The 18,732-nt window shown below is 37.4% G+C and overlaps 1 protein-coding gene across 19 annotated transcripts in view; it reads left to right on the forward strand.

Annotated features, from left to right (window-relative positions):
* Positions 1-18,732, forward strand: part of ROBO2 (roundabout guidance receptor 2) — a 1,092,721-nt gene that overhangs the window by 658,434 nt on the left and 415,555 nt on the right. For all 19 annotated transcript variants that reach the window (XM_021299764.2, XM_021299765.2, XM_065064248.1 and 16 more), the window contains one exon: positions 18,075-18,401. In XM_021299764.2, the coding sequence (XP_021155439.2) occupies positions 18,075-18,401 (327 nt within the window). The remainder of the gene's footprint in view (positions 1-18,074; positions 18,402-18,732) is intronic.

The following is an 18,732-nucleotide window of genomic DNA, read 5'->3' on the forward strand; positions in this document are numbered from 1 at the left end:
AAGATCTCCTTACCTTGTGTAAGGAAAAAATCAAGACTTGGTTTCACAACTCAATCTTTAGTGCAGTTTTTCATGGTATGCTAAGGAAGTGTGTAGCATAAAGATATTGTTAAATCAGTGCAGGCTTGGCTATTATAAAAACTGATTTAAAAGATGGCTGTGCCCTGTGGATGCATTCCAGATAATAACTTGACCCTCGGCTTCCTTTATACTATCCCTTGGTGACCTCTGCCACCTGCATACACTTTGTTGCATTCCTCTCAGCTTTTAGTCGTGCACTAACACCAACTGTTTCTTTGGTGTAGAGGAGGTAGCGAATGTGGTGTTGATGCTTTGTAGGTTCTGTGACTCCTGTTAATGGTTAAATACTCTGCCCTTCTTCATTTTGTGAATATCTGCAATATCTCCAGATTGAGCTGGGTTAACTAGTGTGTTGGCATGTCTATTCTGGAGAGTGGAAGTCTTTTATGGTATGACGTAGGTCACCAGTCTCTGTTTTTTTTTTTTTTCATGTTTGCTGTAAAAGTCAAACTGTTTAAAAATATGGTAACTTCCACTGGAAGTGATGTATGCTTGTTTCAGTTTTCAACTAGGTGATACACACCTGAGTTCTGAAAATAAGTGGCAGTTTGCCTTGTTTGAGTAATCTGAAAGACACTAAAAACTTCTGCTTGTACCTCACTGGTTGTAGAATGAATTCAGTTCTCCTGAGACAGGCCATGTGAAATTAGGTGTCTAATCTGAGGCTGTCAGTTAGGTTCATAGAATCATAGAATACCAGGTTGTAAAGGACTACAAGGATTATCTGGTCCAATGTTTCTTGGCAAAAGCGCAGTTTAGACAAGATTTCCCAGCACCGTGTCCACCTGAATCTTAAAAGTGTCCAATGCTGGGGAATCCAGCACTTCCCCTGGGAAATTATTCCAGTGGCTGATTGTTCTCATTGTGAAAAATTTCCCTTGTGTCCAATCGGAATCTTCCTAGGGGTGGCTTGTGCCCATTGCTCCTCATCTTTTCCCTAAGCCTACTTTTCTCAAGGCTGAACAAATCTAGTTCTCTCAGGTTTTTCTCCTATGGCAACCTCCCAGTCCTTGAATCATCTTTGTGGCTATTCTCTGCATGCTCTCCAGCCTGTCCACATATTTTTTTGTATGGGGGGGACACCAAAACTGAACACACTATTCCAGGTGTGGCCTGACAAGTGCTGAGTGTGACTTCTGTGTCTCTGCTGGTGATGCCCTTGCTAGTGCACCCCAGCATCTTGGTGGTTTTGTTTGCTGTGGCACCACACTGTTCACTCATATTGAGCTTACTGTTCACCAGGCCCACCCCCCAGGTCCCTTTTCACAGAATTTCCTTCTGTAGTCATTGGAGAGGCTTGTACTAGTGGTTCATCCTATTCCTACTGACCTTAAAAACTATGTTAAAATGTTTCTTCATCTACTTACAAACAAACCTGTATGTGTAGGTTAGACAGCTGGACAGAGATCTCGGTTTAAGACCTCATTTCAGAAGAATGGATTGAGAAAGGGTTGTTCAGGAGAAGAAAAAAAAAAAAAAACAACCTATACTGCTACTAAATCTTGAATCTTGTTACACTTAAACTCATTCTTGTGCTCACTTATTCACTGATAATGCAAGTCTTGAGTGTAAATATGTAGTCTTGAGTTTAAGTGGGTAAAGGAAAAAAATACGATTGTTTTGTTCAGTCAAGAGTTTACAGATGCGTTTTATTATGAAAATAAAGTTTATATTGTACTACAGTGCAGTCAGAATGGAAGGTCCAGAGCTGTCCTGCTTGTTACTGAAACAGCCATAAGGACGCCCTAAAAGCATTAAGTCCATTGGGACTGCTTTGGGGCAAATTTTTTAACTACTCAGCAATTTTCTAAAGAAAGGACTAGAAGAAAACCAAATATTCCATAGAGAAGCTCAGAGAAAGCTTTCATTACTTATGTGGTATGTGCAAGAGAGGATTGTCATTTGGCTTTGAACATTCAAATGTTCACTTGTTTGTTATATTACAATATTTTTGCAAAGGGACGAAGACTCTCTTTAATGTTTTGAGTTACAAGTTGGATTTGTTTTATGAATAAAGGTGTGCGTACCTATGTAGTCTGTATTATATGTATAAATATATATATTAATGTCTGTGTGTAAATATAATCACTTCGGTAAAGTTTTCTCACATTGTAAGTCTTTTCTGTATGGAGGTTCTCTTATGGCATTCTTGTTTGACTTTTCCCCAAACGTGATATGCTTCATTGACTCAACTCCACTAAATTAATTTTAATTTCAAAACTTTAATATCAATACATAGGCACTGCATTGTAGTTTTGTTTATCTGATGAATAAAACTGTAATTCCCTTATTGAAGCTACTGACTCAGAGTAGTGCTCTCACCTTACTTTTTATGAATAAAAATTAAATATTTTTCCCCCTATGTATTCCTTGCATAGTTGCCACTGCTGGTTATCCCGGATTTCAAAACCAATTCATAAAACTGTTAAAATACATCTATCTCAGTCTTGTTTTTTTCTAATGATTCTGCCTCTCTCTGCCGCATTTCTAGGGACTGGTTTTTAAATTATGACACTAAAATGATCACAAATCATGTGGATTTTTCCTGACCACCAGCATTTAGCAATGATTCAGTGTACATTGCTGAGGAGAGGCAGATGACAGAGAAGAAGCAAGAGGCTGGATATTTTAGTGTGAAACAACATGTGTGGTTGATGAGAGCTAGGACTTTGGAGATGGAGACAGTTCAGTGTAATTCTTCTGTATACAGTACTTCACAACCTTTTAGCTGGAAACCAAATAATAGCAAATTTACTTGGATATCCATGCTATCATGTAGATGAACCACTGATAGACATCTGTAAATAAAGCATTACAATAGAGAGCAATTTAAAGAAAGGCATCAGTTGGTTTGCCACAGGGATCTTTTTATTTGGGTTGTGTCTTGTTTAACATCTTCGTTAATAATCTGAACGAGTGGGTAAACTGCATGCTAATTAAATTCACAGATGATACTAAGCGGGGAGGTGTTGCAAACATAGGGTGGCCAGATTTTCCAAGTGAAAATCTGGACCACCTGTCATGGCAGGCACAGCGAGGAAGGTTTTTAGCAGGGATGTGGGAGGGGGGTGTGCACAGAAGGGCTTGACAGCTTGTGGGAGGGGAAGAAAAACTGCCCACTCCACCCCCTCCTTAAGCAAGCACACCCTCCCTTTCCTTCTCCAGCATCCTCTGGCTTGGATCCATTGTATTTATACTCTGCTGTTCTTGGGTCATGAAAAATTTACTAGATAGCTCTTAGCTGAAAAACGAAACCTCTTAATCAGGGGTAGATGTGAAAGACTGAGAGGAGGAAGCAGTAGTGAACTCCAAGCAAATCATCCCAGTAAGCTTGTCTTCCAGCTACTGAAAATTTGGATAAGTATTTTTCTTTTAAGATGAAGACTAGAAGCTGACCCTCCCATATTGGTCTGATTTATATCATTCTGACAAATGTGCATCTAGGTATTTAGTATAGAAACTGTAATGGCAAAAGGGCACTCTGAATCCTTAGAGCAGGGGTGTCAAACTCATTTCCACTGGTGGCCCCTGGTGAAAATGAGTTTGACACCCCTGCTGTAGCCTGTTGTTTAATAGCTGACCTTGCATAAGTGGTTGTGGGCTAACAAGAATGTAGTTCATGTTGCAAGACACTGAGTTTTGAGTGGAAATTTTCTTTCTACCTCTTTTTCCTGCTTATTTATGATAGAGAAGCTACCCTTGTGCCTCCTTTTCTAGCCCAGCCTGTTCTTACTTGTGCTTTTTTCATTATTTACTAAGTACCTGTTGTATTTTTATAATTTCTTTTCACTTAACATTGCTTGGGAAAGAGAAGTGATAGATTTATTATTTTAATTTCTGTCCTCCTAGGATTCTGAATAACAGGTTTGAAAAAACTTTAACTTTGGCAGTTCATGGTCATGAATAACAATATATACTTTGTGTGGAACCTACATTTAGCGTTCTGGAGATGATGTAGCATCGATCAAGGGGAAATATCAACATTGTATTTTTAATGAGGCAACTAGTTTTAAAGGAGCAGCACTACTCTTCCTGCTTTTTACTTTAGGTTCAGAATTCGGAATTTTTAACTGTCCTTGACTGAGAATGTTAGCTGCTGTTTTTTGTTGTTTTTTTTTTTTTTTTCCCCTTTTCCCCCTCATCTTACTAATGATGTATTGGATAGCCTGTGGCCCTTGCTGTCTTGGGGACAGTTTTGGGGAAACCTGAAGGACTCTAGTTTTTGGTAGTCACAAAGTCTGGCTCTATTTACATATGTAGATGTAGCTGTGTAAAAGTTAATTTATGAGAGAGAGAGAGAGAGGGTTTGGAGTCTGGCAAAACAACCTGCTTTCTAATTTTCTCAGTATTGTGCATTTTTCTTGGAATTCTGTTTGTACAACCTCCTTGCTCTCTGCAAGTTCAATGTCAACAACGCCAAAAATCATGCAGTTCAGTATTCTATGTAGATGTTTGTTATGTATTTAGCTGTAATCCAGTTCTGTATTTGTTACCTCAAACAATAGATGGTTCAAAGTGTAATGGCCATGTGACAAATGATGAGCATGTCATGCTGCCTTCCTGAAGCTTTTTACTCTTGGCTTTTGTTTCCTAGGCATCTTTCCCTGGCAGTGTTATGCAAATTAACCAATTAATGACAGACAAAATGGCCTTCCTGCATCGCCATGTTTGTAATAAGAAGGGCAATGCTGAAAGTCACGTACCTATTCAGCATGCTCTGTAGGCCACTGCGAGGGCATGATTAGCCTGACTGTGGAAGACAATTGCAGAGGCATCTGCTCGGTTAATTTTGAGAGAAAATTTACCAGATGGAGGCTGAAGATTTAAGTGATTAGAAGGTAGTAGATTGGAATACAAATTGGATTAAAAGAAATTAGATTGATATAAATCGAATTGAGTCACAACAGTTTGTGTTGTTTGTACCAAGGGGCAATGGATTATGGGAGAAGCAGATGCTCCAATGAGATAGGAATTAATGTGGCTTTGACGGTCCATCTGGGAAGGCCTGAATATCGAGTACATCCCTAATCTCTCTCTCCATTTATCAATGCCATAATGTTAATTAGTACTTCATTCATTAAGTTACTTACAGTGGAAAAAATCTCACCCCTCGCCCCTCTCTGCTTGAGGATTTGTTACTGTGCCAAGAAATGGAAATCTCTCTTTAGCTGAGCTCGTTACAGTTGACTGTTATGCTAGGCCTGTGTCATTTTCCTCAAGCTTGCTGTTGTTTTTGAAGTAAATGAAATTTATTGGGTTTTATTTTGCAATAAACTTCTCTTGTTAAATCGAAGAGCATAGTTTTTGAAGTCTTGTCTTGATCTCTATAGCACACCAATTTCTAGCTACTAGAAATAAGCCTCTTTTTCACAGTCTTAATAAAGTACTATATATTTTACTTAGCTGCATAGCATTTTATTTTATAACCAAGATTAGCCATGACATTAATGGGAGGATCTTTGGGAGAAAAAACAAAAAAATTTGTAAGTGTGTTTGTGTGTGTGTGTAAGATCTCTGTTAGAAGTGTGGAAGAAATGTACTGTACCTGAAACATCTGATGTAGGGCTTTTCTTCAGGTCTCCAAAACTGGCTGATGACAGAACTTTTGACTTTTAAGCATATTTCTCTTAGCTGAGCTGTATTCTTGAGGATAATTTTTAAACTTTGAAAAGTGACATGAAATCATAACTTGAAGTTTTTTTTCATTAGATAGGGAAAACTGCAAAAGGAAAAAAAAAAACCATAAAATAGTTAACAAATACACCAGCGTTGTGAAGGTACTGAGTTGAATTATTTTTCTAGCCAGAATCTTCTGGAAATAAAAGCAAGATTATAAATTAGAAGTATGCATATTAAAAATACAGAAGATAGGACTTTTCTCTCTTTCATCCCTCAAGTACACACAGAGGTATGTTGCAGTAAGATTGTATCAAGATATTCATAGAGTGCAAACACTGGCAAATGTTGATCTTCATGCGAGCATCTTTGTAGTGACAAACTGTAATTTTTTCTTTATATTTTTTTCACAAATATTTAATTTGTTTTCCCAGATGGCAAGGAAGCTTTGATTCCACTTCACATAGAAAGTTAACTGCAGTTACAGTCCTTCAATTATTGATCAGAAAAGTAGTAGGTATAAAAGCATATTGCTTCTGATGGAACATTAAATGTCAAAGGTACCTACGAGAATATCTGATATTATACTAATCTGTCCTGGTAGAAATAGGTTCACCACAAAGTAGTTTTGCATAAGAAAGTATTATTTTATAATGTTTGAGCTTTTTTTGCCTGTTAAAAATAAATAAATAAAACCCCAAACCTGTCTCCTGAAAAATTTATGACTTTCAGCTGTAAACAAAGAATACAGTAGGTATGGGTGAGCAAGTGGTTGGAAGGGAACATAGCTGGGACAGCTGACTCAAGTTGATCAAAGGGATATTCTGTGCCATATGACATAATGCTCAGCAATAAAAACTCATGGAAAGGAAGATAAAGGGAGGACATTTGTGGTTATGACATTTGTGTTCTCAAGCAACAGTTACCCATGCTGAGGCCCTCTGCTTGACAGGAGGTGACTGGGCATCTGCTTGCTGGTGGGAAATAGTGAATAAATTCCCCTTTTCTTGCTTTGCTTGTGTGAACAGTTTTCCCCATTTCAACCTCCTCTGCGCCCCCCTTTTAGCTGCTGTTATCTCAATCCATGAGTCTCTTGCCTGCCTTCTGCTTGCTCCTCATCCCATGGGAGAGGGTAGTGAGTGAGTGGCTGGGTGGGTGTTTGGCTGTCAACTGTGATCAACCCACTGCTGTTTAAAGATGGAATTTTATTTCATTAGTTTGTCTAGACGGGATTCATTATGTTTACTGAAGACAGTGATTTAAAAGTGAAAGATTCCACCTGAGATGGTGGAATCTACTTCCTCTGTATTTTCTGTTTGCTACCTCTACTGTTATTTTCACAAATTTACTTGTTTCCAGTAAACAATTTGAGAACTGCCTAGGAGTGAGTTTGTTTCACCTGCTGTGGTACCAGCCCCTCGTAGTCCTGCGCCTTTGCATAGTGTGGTTTGCTCTAGAACAACATGGATTAACTAAATTATATGCTGACGAGAAGCTTTTAGCAGGTTTTGTTGCAGCAGTACCCTTGCCATTCCACAGCTCTGAGAGGTGGTTGTTTATCAAATACCTATTCCATAAATAGAATCAACAGGGCTCCCTATAAAGATAGGGTAGACAACAGACATTTCCGAGTTGATGTCTTCAACTTTACTGTTTCAGAAAATCTCATTCTTTTTAATGTATAAAGAGTAAAATAATGCTGCAGAAAGATACAGTGAAATACATATCCCTTGAAAAGTAAGATTCTTCCTAGCTGGGACTGTCATTAGCAATATGGGCTACATATGTATGGTTGGGTCAGAAATGGCTCCAAGAAAGCACCTCACTGGACTGGTGCCTGCTGTCTGAAGTACTAAAAGAGACTCTGTGCCAGTACTAGAAGTACTGTATGCCAGTAAAATATTTAAAAACTTCAAAAAAACCCAAACACCAAACTTCTAAATATGTAAAGAGGCAAATGTATGCCATAACGCACCAGTATAAAAACTGTGGTGATCTTTTGTGTTTGGGATAGAAGGTGTTTTATGAACATGATTTATAGGTAGAAATAGCATGTGACTGAATTTTAAATAAAAGTTGTTTGTTTTCAAACAACAGGTGTCTGAATGAGTCTTTAAAATGCAAACTAGCAAAAGGTGAAATGAAAGGGAATTTGCAGATGTCTCCCTACATCTTTTATTGCCTGTACTTAACTGATTTTTTTACATTGGCATATGTAGCAGAGATATAGTTGTGAGGAAGTTTACATTGATTCCAAAAGTATTCCACTTTTGAACATCTGAATGTGTATTTACTTAACATGAGCTTAGAAAAAATAGGATTCAAAGCTTTCTTTGTGGAGCTTGATCTATATTTTCATCCTTGTATTTTTGGAAAAGCTTTTCTATATCTAGTTGACGCTTCCAAAGAGAAACTATTTGACAAATGGACAAGCTATAATCTGTAGATCTCTAAACCAAAAGATTACAATGAGCTTTTGATAGCCATCACATTACTTTCAATTTTATTTTGAGCTTTCCTGCTGAATTAGTATTGATTGGCTGATAGTTACTTAGAACTCTACAAAAGCTTATTATAGGACGTTTGAGTCAAGTTTAAATAAAGTATTGATGTTGTCTACATGGAATTCCCCAGACATCCACAACTGGTGTTGTTCAGAGGAACGGGGTGAGGGGTCTTTCTGGCCACTGTCAGCAGTGAACACCGTGGCTGCAGGGTGTAATTTAGAGAACCCAAGTAAGATGGCTGCTGTGCTTACATCAGGAATCCCCCACCTTCCTCAAAATAATGTTTCTGTACTGCCTCAGATGTGTGAAAGTATATAGATTTCTGTCACTGTTTTCTAATGTTCTTTTTGTAATACTTAGAATCATAGACCTGATTTCCGTGGTAGGCAAAATGTGTAAATGTTTACATCTGCTGAATTTAGTAGGATTTTTCTAGATTGCACTAAGTGAGGATAGCTGCTTTGAAATCTGAGTGGACCAAACTGTGTTGCTTCTGATTTGCAAAACTCTGATTACCGTAGCTACCTTTAGGTATGTCTGTCTATTTGCCACATGAGGGGTTTTGGCTAGCTGTTGAGATATCAAACTTTTTTTCAGGTTTTGGGGTATTGGATTGTTAGTGGCACCAGAGGGTTTTTCATGAGTGTGAAGATGAAGGAAGAGATAAAGTAAATTTCCTTGGCTGAAGTAGCTCCATCTGCAGTCTACTGTAAAAGTTAGGCTGTCAGAACTGTCAAGCTCACCTAAAAATATTGTCAAAATTTATATTACAGTTGTGTTGTGGAGTAAAGATGGATTATTAATCAGAACTAAAACACAGGCAAGATTCATAATTGTTTCTAATGGCATAACACTGTGAAAATGTTGAGTTGCATATCAAAATACTTATATGACAGTTAAAGGTTGGTAACTGAGAGATTATTTGAAGACACTTTTTGAAGGCAAGTTGAAAGTTGTTAATTGGAGAACCACCTTCTTTGTGTTTTTTTTTTTTTTGGAATTTCTCTAACAGTTTACTTACAAAATCTGATTACACAGATTGTGCCAATTGTATCCTAATCTGATAGCTATTTGATTTATGATTCTTGGAGGGATCTGGACCAGACTGTAATTTGAAAGCTTTTTTTTTGTAGTTGCCATTTCAGTTTAATACTGTTGAAATAGATGTATTTTCATGTTTACTAACTTTTAAAGCTTTTAAATAATTTATTTTTTAATAATGTCTTAGATGGTCATTATCATCTATGAATAGAAAGTTTTAGATTTTGGCGAGCCTGTTGTAGAAGTATAAAGTTTACTTATTTCTAATTAGCCATTGTATTTTACACTGGTATGTGAGAAGACAAAAAGCTTCCCTTTGACTCAGAAGAAGCCATTGTTAGTTCCTCAGTGCTATGATGGTAATATGCTAATTGTATTATGATATATTTTGCTGTTTATAAACAATGTCTGTTGATTTTCCTTCCATCCTTGACCTGGAACAGAGCTAAAAGATGTTTGGTAGTGTTGGGCATACACTTACACTTCGCTAAATTCCAGAGTGGTTTTGAAAGGCTCCCAAGGGAAGAGCTGTTGTGCTTGAGCTCTACTGGATGAAAAGAGAGAAAAAAACCTCTTGCTCTCTGTTTGATGCTTTTGTTACATGCTGTGTATATATCCTAGAATGATTTGGATTAGAAGGGACCTCTGAACATCATCTGGCTCATATGTGTGTGTGTACACTGTAGGTGTGTAGATATTATATAAATATAGACATGGTAGGTAGGTATTTACAGGAAGCATAGCTATTGTGCATGTTTCACTTCTTGACTGAACTCTAAACAATACTGCTTTGCAACAAACAAATCAATGCAAATTTCTCATTGAAGTTGTGACTTGTATTTATAACATTGCTTTTTAACCTGGAAAAAAAATGATTCATTTGTCTGTTAATCTATATACCAGCTTTCAGGGTTATCATGCCGTTACTCCTCTCATAAATGTACCCCTAACATGCTGTGTTTCACCACAAGCAGTGTGTGGAAATGCAACAATTTGTGAGGAATGGCAAGACTGAAAAAAAAATAAATTACAAAGCAAAGAGAGTACATGCATTGAGATGTAAGGTGAAATAATGTAACTCACCTATTTGCAACACAAGCAGTATTAACATACTTCTGAGAAGTGTTGTATGAAAAGGGAGATGGATTTTTGTTATTTTATATTATGTGAGAAATGATCCATTAGCAATGTTGTTAATCTAAATGCAATTTACACTATTAAAAACAGCATAGAACTGTTCTGCTCTGTGCTGGTTATTCTGATTTTTGCCCTGTAATGCAGATCAGGGTAATTGTTATTATTCCCTCTGCCCCAAAATTGAAGTGTGACACTTGTATGTTTCTGTGTGAGGAGAAAAAAAATGAGGGGAAAAAAAAGTGAATTAGAATATATTTCCATTTAGTCTTTATGGCAATTTTGGAATGCTTGCATTGAAATAATTTTATACAAGAATAGAGTGCTTATACTGTGGCACTGGATTATTGTGGGGAAAAAAAAGAATTTTATGTTTGCAGTGTTTCTTTGCGATTAAAGTTAATTACACCTTGCTTAGCAAAGTCACAGATTTATACAAGAGAAACGTAATGGAATCAGCCTTCCAATAAGATTTGGTCAAATCTTTTTAATGACCGTTATTGATCTCTCTTGTCAGTGTTGCCTGCTATCCCTTCTTGGCAGATGTGCATTATAGGAAAGGTGGCTTATCTGCAGATACACGTCCTGGGGAAGTTAGGATGTGTTGCTTAATGGATTAACTTTGCTTGAGGAAAAGCTTTCAGAGGACCTTGTGATAGCTGGCACGGCTTTGAACAAAAACCTTACCTTGGAAACAGTCGTATCACTGGAGTCTCTTCCCATCTGCTAAATCTCAGGGGAGGGGGAGAGATTGTAAAGTATACATTTTCTAAATGTAATCTTTACCATGTCACTTCGCCTAGAGGAATGCATCTAGGATCATCAGCCTGATGCCAGTGCATCAGTCTGTACTCCAGTTGAGTCTTCTCATTATCTTGAATTTTTTATACATTATCTTTTCTTCGAACTAGGATGTGACAGACTGGATCTCTATTTGAGATCTCTGCTTGCTTTCATTCAGTTCTGTGGTTAAAAGGGTAGTGAAAGCAACATACTTATTCATTATATCTAACAGATATGTGTAATAAGTGTTTCTGATAAGTACTTCCTAAGTGGAACAAGACATATGAAGAAGCAGGAAAATGAACAGTAACTGTGACTGTCTTTCAATAGATTTAACTAAGTAGCTGCAGGAGTGTCTTTTTTCAAGCTTATTGTTATATCATTCAGAAGTCTTAGAGTCTGCATAAGGTTAGAAGAACCTAAACCTGGCCACAAAGCCAGAAAAGATTCTGCAGAGACTGTTGTAACTAATAATCTTGTCTTTAACGCACATTATTCTTGTGATTTTCATACCTTAATTTCGGATTTTTTTCTTTTTCATTTTGTGCAGCGAAAATAACTCAAGATTCTAGTATAAAAGAAGGGGTTTTGGCATTAGAATATACCTTTGGAATTGCCTTCTAAGTAAAATAAAATATATTCAGGCCTTTTCTTTCCTTCATCTATTACTTCCTGTTGCAGGAGATTTTTTTTTTTTCCTATTACAGCTTTGCTCATTCTTTTCCTGATAAAGAGGCATTTTGCGTTGTCTGCGCGAGAATGTGTTGTTAGCAAAACTCTCATAAGGAATGCATTCTAAATGCTAGAACGAGCTAATAATCTCTCAGACATAATATTGATTGCTTTCACTTGCAGCAGGCATAAGCTTTGAAATGTCAGTATGACTTTTTTGGTTGATGTTTCTTTATTATACTATTGTTTTATAGTAAAGCATGTATTATGAACTTGTCTTTCAAGTTCGGTTATCTTTCAGACATTGCTTTTTTTTTTCTCAACTAAATATATAATACACCTGTTAAGCATGACCTTTCAGAACTATTGAACTGAAAATGTTTCAAATGGGATGTATTCCTTTGTGTAGTACCTCATGTTTTAAACTTCTCCTTGCATAGCAATAAAATGAGAACAGTAGGGGGGACAGAATAGTAGGTGGCAGCTTTGTACTAGGGATGATGTCTGGTATGTGTAGTGTTAAGTGGCTATTAGTTATTGAAAATCTGGTCCTGTTTTGTGTTTGTGTAGTAGTGTGGTTTTGTTTGTTGTGGGTTTTTTGTTTTGTTTTGTTTTCTTTAATCCAAGTATATTAAAACCATGTCTTTGGAATATTAAAGAAATGAAAATGTGAGACTTCAGAAAGAGTATAAAAGGAGTAGTAGCCTTAGAGGTCAACTTAGGAAGAGCTTTTCTGTAGAAAGTAGGAAAAAGTTGGAAAAGAGGTGAAAAGATGCAAATAAACTGTATATCAGACAGCTGAATCACTGGTGGAAAGCAGTAACAGTCAGAAAAGTCAGAAAGGAAGAGAGAGTACTGAGGAGGTTCTCAAAGGCAATTTGGAGATCTGAATTACGAAATACTTTTTTTTTTTTTTAGGGTTATTTGGCTATAGGATCAACCAAGCTAAGTTGAAAATAATAGGTGTTCTGCCAGTAGTGCAGCTGTAACTATGTGGTACATTGGAATCTCTGAGGAAACTTATGAGGAAGTCAGACCATATTACAACAAGTCCATGAGGTTTGTTGGTAATAATGAGACAGTCTGACTCACAACACTGATGGTACTGAACTGGTCAAAATGAATGAATGACTGTCATCTTTTACACTTTCCAAAAGACTAGTCTTGAACATGATTCTCGGGTTATGTCTTGTCCCACACATCTGGATTGAATTACAACCGGGGAAATGGAAGAACAGAGTGTCTTCAGACACCGTAAGTGCAATATACAGTCCAGATTTTTTTCTCCTTTTGTCAGCTTTGCTCACTTTTTACTTTCTTTCACTACTTTGGGAAGTATGTAAGTATACAAATTCATAAGACAGAAAGGGGAGTATAAGAGTAGGTGGTGAATATATTTCAATGCATGTGCTGCATCTGGACATCCAAATAACTGGAGCTTCCTCTTGCCTTTTTGTGGCAAAGTGTTTCCTTCAGCAGCTCCCGCTGGCTTGGCTTTAGTATGAAGCAGGAGTTCACCTGTTTAGTGTCATGACCTCTATAGACATTAGCAATGACTGATGCAGAAATTATTTACATGAAGGTAAGTATGAATGCAAGAGTGTTCATTACCTGTGAAGCGACAGATTATCACAAATCTATAAAGTCAGAAATTATTATTAGGAGAACTACAGCATTTCCCAACAGTCAACATTTATCAGGTCAGCAATTATCAGTAGTTAGCAGGCTTTGGTATCTGAAAATTAAAATTGTTTGTCAGAGTGTCAAAACATTGCCTTGCAGTATCTTAGATTATGCAAGTTGATAACTTGATGTTCACTTTAAGATAAAGGTGACTTTATTCACAAGTAAACATGCAACAGAGTAGCATTAATGCATAGTGAACAATTTGATACAGGATTTCATGATCTATATTTTAGTTTTCGTTAACTGTAGACTGTAAATTCTGTTTTACCATAGGAATTTCAGATACATTCTTTATGAAAACTGGAAAGATTCTACATTTATGTAGAAGTAGTAGTATATACTGGTAGAAGCAAAAATGAAATAATAATTATAAAAGCTAGACTTCGCTGATTCAATATTTTACTCTTTATTTACTCTGAGCAGTGACTGGAAAATTTCATGGAGCTTTTCACTGAAATAAATGTTACTATTGGCTAAGTACCTTTGAACATGATTTTATTTTTTTAAATAGTTTTATAATCTTTTTAAGTCAGAGCTGGCTTGTGAATTTAATAAAAGCAAACAGGGTGAAGGTGAAGAGTAGCAAAAAATTAGCAAGATTATCTGACTTTGTTGTTTACCTGGGAAGAAACTAGTGAAAGTGTCTTAATCTGTTAAGGTGAAAACGTAGCATGTGGGAAAAAGCAGTGCATTAATAGTGTTCCATCATTTGTCTCCTGCTACTTAGCAGTAGTTCTGATTTCCCCACTGACGACTACCAAACTTATAGATTCCCTTTGGTTACAAATGAAATATTGCCTGAGTACCCTCACTCATGTTAGGTTTTCTAGCTCTGGTAGTATCCACCGTACTATGACATTTACATCAGTTCACCTCTGTCCCAAAGCCATATTTTCTGAAAGAGTCTGAAATTTTTCTACTCATCAATTTCTAATCAGAAGATACCTGAAGGTACGCTGCAGATGCCACTTCCTTCCTTCTTTGCCTTATCCTCATAAAAAAGCTCTTTGAAGGAGATAATATTGAGCTGTCTAGTAAATGTAAACAGGTGTGGTGGTTTGGCTATAGCGTGGTCTCAGCAGAAATTTATCAGGAACTTCAACACCATTATGGCAGAAGGATATTTATTTATTTATTTGTTTCCACCACACAACTCTGGCCCACGCTATTATATTTAACTACTGTTGAAATCCAAAGACTATGAGATTTTTTGTACCTTCACCACATGCAGAAAACGATCCTCATCCATCTTTTTCTAGCTTAGATTCTTAAACACAAAACTAGGAATCACACATATATTGCTGGGGCGTGTGATTAGCAGTGTTCCAGATGACACTGAGATTATGTTGAATGAATTCTGTGTTTATTTTCTGTGCTTTTTGTGTGTGTGTGTTTTGCCTGATAATATAGCCTCAAGATGGAATGTCACTAAATCTAATTATTTTATAATTTCATCTGTTGTTCTTTTTTCCTTTTTTTTTTTGTTTGAGTGTAGAGAGGTAAGTTGAAAACAGGTGGCTTATGTCCTGTCTTTTGTTGGAGTAATCTCAGTAATTTCTCGTTTAATGCTGCAATATGAACATTAATATTAAAGGTAGAATACTATAGACTTGCACATTATCTTCTTTGGGGTATGTTTTGGGTTTGTTAGTTTTGAACAGTGGTTTTAAGCAAAAAGTAGTAAGCAAAAAGGTGAACCTAAAACTTTCTCTGTGAATTAGTTGGTGAGGTGTATATGAAACTAATCTTCTCAAGATGTGTAATAACCGGTCTTCTGCAACAGCTGTGTGAACATTGATGTACAGTAAGCATTGGAGCACTCTAAGTATGTATTCAAGGAAGTGTCATTGCTCTCCTTTTTGTAGGTGTGGCTTCCTGGCAGCTTTCAGTTAGCCATGATACTGTAGGAGTTTTTTACAAAGCCAAGGTTTTGCCCAACAGCATGTAACACCTAATTTGAAGTCATTGCAGTCCATCATAGTAATGACTACTTATGGACTCTTAAACTCAGGGGTTATTCACATGCTCTGTGCATACATGAGATATTCCTAGATTGGAAATCCTTGAGGGAAAAGTGGAGAAGGAAATTGCATGTCTAGTCCAGGATACACCACCAGCTGCCTGCTTCAGTGCAACCACATGTCATCTTGAGTAGACTGTGGTTCCATCTCACCCTTTAGTAGAAGTATCATCTTCTGCCCAGTTAGCTCATGGGATTAGTGATTTTTCTGCTCTTTCTAAATTAGGTTGCATTTGTAAGAGTACTGGGAGGTGTGGGGAGGGTAGGGGAGCCACAGTGGAAGAATCAAAACTCCACCAGGAAAACACCATTTGGGGCTGTCACTTTCTGGCATGTCAACAGTTGCTGTGTCTGCCAGAAGAGAGGCAATGGAGTTGTTCTTTCTAAATCGGATTATCATTCTGGAATAGCTGTAGTTGCTCCATTCAGTTTTTGAAGGAGGGAGTCTGCTGTGCTCCAGGATAGATTTCTTGTGTGTGTTTTTCTTCCCCCCTCTTAGGTGCATGTTGAAGGAAATAACTTGCAGCAGGAGATAGCTGAAGGTATACCCAGGCATAGCAGGAATGCCTGGTATGAGCCCCCCTCAAAACACAACTTGAGCCTTTTCGTTGCTGATTGGCATGGTCTCTGCTGCCCACATCTCAACTCTTTTTTTGAGCACATATTGCTTAATTAGGTAAAGTGAGGTAAACATTAGTGATAACTTTGCTATTGTCATCATAGAACCTGGTAGCCACTGAAAGAGTCCGTATGTGCAGCAGTGATGTAACACCTTGTTGGTATGGCAAGCTTCAGTTTAATGACCTGAGTGTTAGTAAAACAGAAATCCAAAGGTTGGATTCCCTCTGTAGAATGGGTCCTTGTTCCTTTTATACTAGATTCTGTGGGACTTTATCCAGGGTGGTGGACCCAGCACCAGTCTCTTCCACACACCTTACTTCTATAGGGCCTCCCCTTTGCCAGCACTGCTCTTCCTTATTTCAGGACTTGAGTGACAGGATAAGACTTCATTGGAGAAGGTGGAGGACAGTGTTCAGGTTCCCACTGCCCAGGGCAGGAAAGCAGCAGAAGGCAGCTGAATGTAAAGGACACACAGAAGGGCAGCAGAACAGTATGTGAAAGTGGCCACACAGAAGAGTACATGGCAAGGCACAAAGTTGCTGTTGTAGAGGGCACAAAATTATTATTTCAGAAACTTCAGCATTATCTGTACCTAGTTGTTCCAATAATTGTGAAGGCTTAATGATGGCATATTCATCATCAGTATTGTAAAGTGAAAAATAGTATTCTGGAGAGCAATTGAAAGAAGAAGGTATTTTGGGTTATATTACTTTACAGTGATAGAGGGATTCATATTGCTACTTAAACCTTACAACTGAAAAAAAATTAGTGGAAAACCTGTAACCATGTCCTTTCCAATGTATGCTGCACTCAGACTGAGCCCCTGGAGTGCACTCAGGGATAATCCAGGGTTCCAGACTCCTGGTAGGTTGTGCTATGTAGAAATGCTGGAGCTCTCAGTAACCATATAACCAGGATTGTAATGCAGCATTGACAGGAATTTAGGGATATTGCATATAGGTTAGAAAGTATGTTTGCAAATAAAAGATTATGGACACCAAAATGCAATGTGAAGGAAATTATGAATGCAGAGAGAAGATAAACTAAAGCAGACGAATAAACTTCGCAGAGACACTGGTGTATGCAGTGCACTTTCTGATGCATGTGTGCCTCTGTTGTACTTGTGTGTGTGTATGTGTGCAAGTGACCACAATCTGCTGAACATTTCTGAAGTGCAGTTGACATTTGAGATTTCCAAATAAAAAATAGAGCTCATGAATGACTTCTGACACTTCAAACAGTTGAAGTTGCCAACTGTTGTACTACAAATTTTTGAAGGAAGAAGTACTTTTCAGCTTTCAGTTGTGGTTTGGTGTTTGTTTTGGTTTGTGTGTTTTGTTTGTTTGTTTCTTTTTGTTTTTGTTTGTTTATTTGTGTGTTTTTTGTGTGGGTTTGTGTTTGTTTTTTTTTTTTTTTTCCTTGTTTCCATACCTGGGCTGTTTCTAGAAAAGAGATACAAAGTATACATATAAAATACAAAGAACCGTTAATCAATTTAAGACAGTGCTTGTGGATGTCTATCTCTTGAGTCTGGTGGATGAAAGGATGGCAGAGCAGTAGCCCTAAGGGGAATCTGGAAGCACACAGATATCTAGAAGCAATTGTAAATAGAAAAATTACTGGAACAAGGGAAAGATTTTGTAAAGTATTTATGGATGACAGATCCTTCTTTAAGCCTAGTCTGGTTTTGATAATCAGAAGTGTATATCTGTAGTCCAACTCAGGTGTTTAGCTTTGAAAGTCTCTGATACAGTTTCTGATATCAGGCAAAACAATATCAGATGTGTACAAGTTTTCATACTTTCTTCTATTTGACAATTTTTGTGGCATTGAAAGAGTAAGTGATGAGAACTCTTTGTGAAGCCTGAAGTTAAAATATGTTGTTCTTTCCTCCCTCTTTCCTTTTTCTCTAGGATCCCGTCTTCGCCAGGAGGACTTTCCACCACGGATTGTTGAGCATCCTTCAGATGTGATAGTCTCCAAAGGAGAGCCAACAACTCTGAACTGTAAAGCTGAAGGACGGCCAACTCCTACTATTGAGTGGTACAAGGATGGAGAGCGAGTGGAAACGGACAAGGATGATCCGCGCTCCCACCGCATGCTGCTGCCCAGCGGATCTTTATTTTTCTTACGTATTGTGCATGGACGCAGGAGTAAACCTGATGAAGGAAGTTACGTTTGTGTAGCAAGGAACTATCTTGGAGAAGCTGTGAGTCGGAATGCATCTCTGGAAGTGGCATGTGAGTAGTTTTATGTAATTAACATTTTGTAAAGCTTTATAGTTGCTTTTATGTTGTCGTCCAGCACTTGCACGCAGTCAGTAGTCTAGGAGATAACAAATGTAAATAGCTATGGCATTCTGTCATTAGCTATAGCTCTTAGTCAATGCATTTCTACATGCATTTATACAGTAGCAGTGACCATACGGAATACACGATTTATACTGAAGCAAGGTTCTAGCCGGTGTGTAATAATGATTGGCACAAACATGGACAAAGGCTAATCTTCCTCTAAAGAATAATCTAATTTTTAAATTATGACTAAAGTTGGTTATACTGAAACTAATGTGGA

This window comes from Columba livia, chromosome 1 (assembly GCF_036013475.1).
Source record: "Columba livia isolate bColLiv1 breed racing homer chromosome 1, bColLiv1.pat.W.v2, whole genome shotgun sequence".
Lineage (NCBI taxonomy): Eukaryota > Metazoa > Chordata > Aves > Columbiformes > Columbidae > Columba > Columba livia.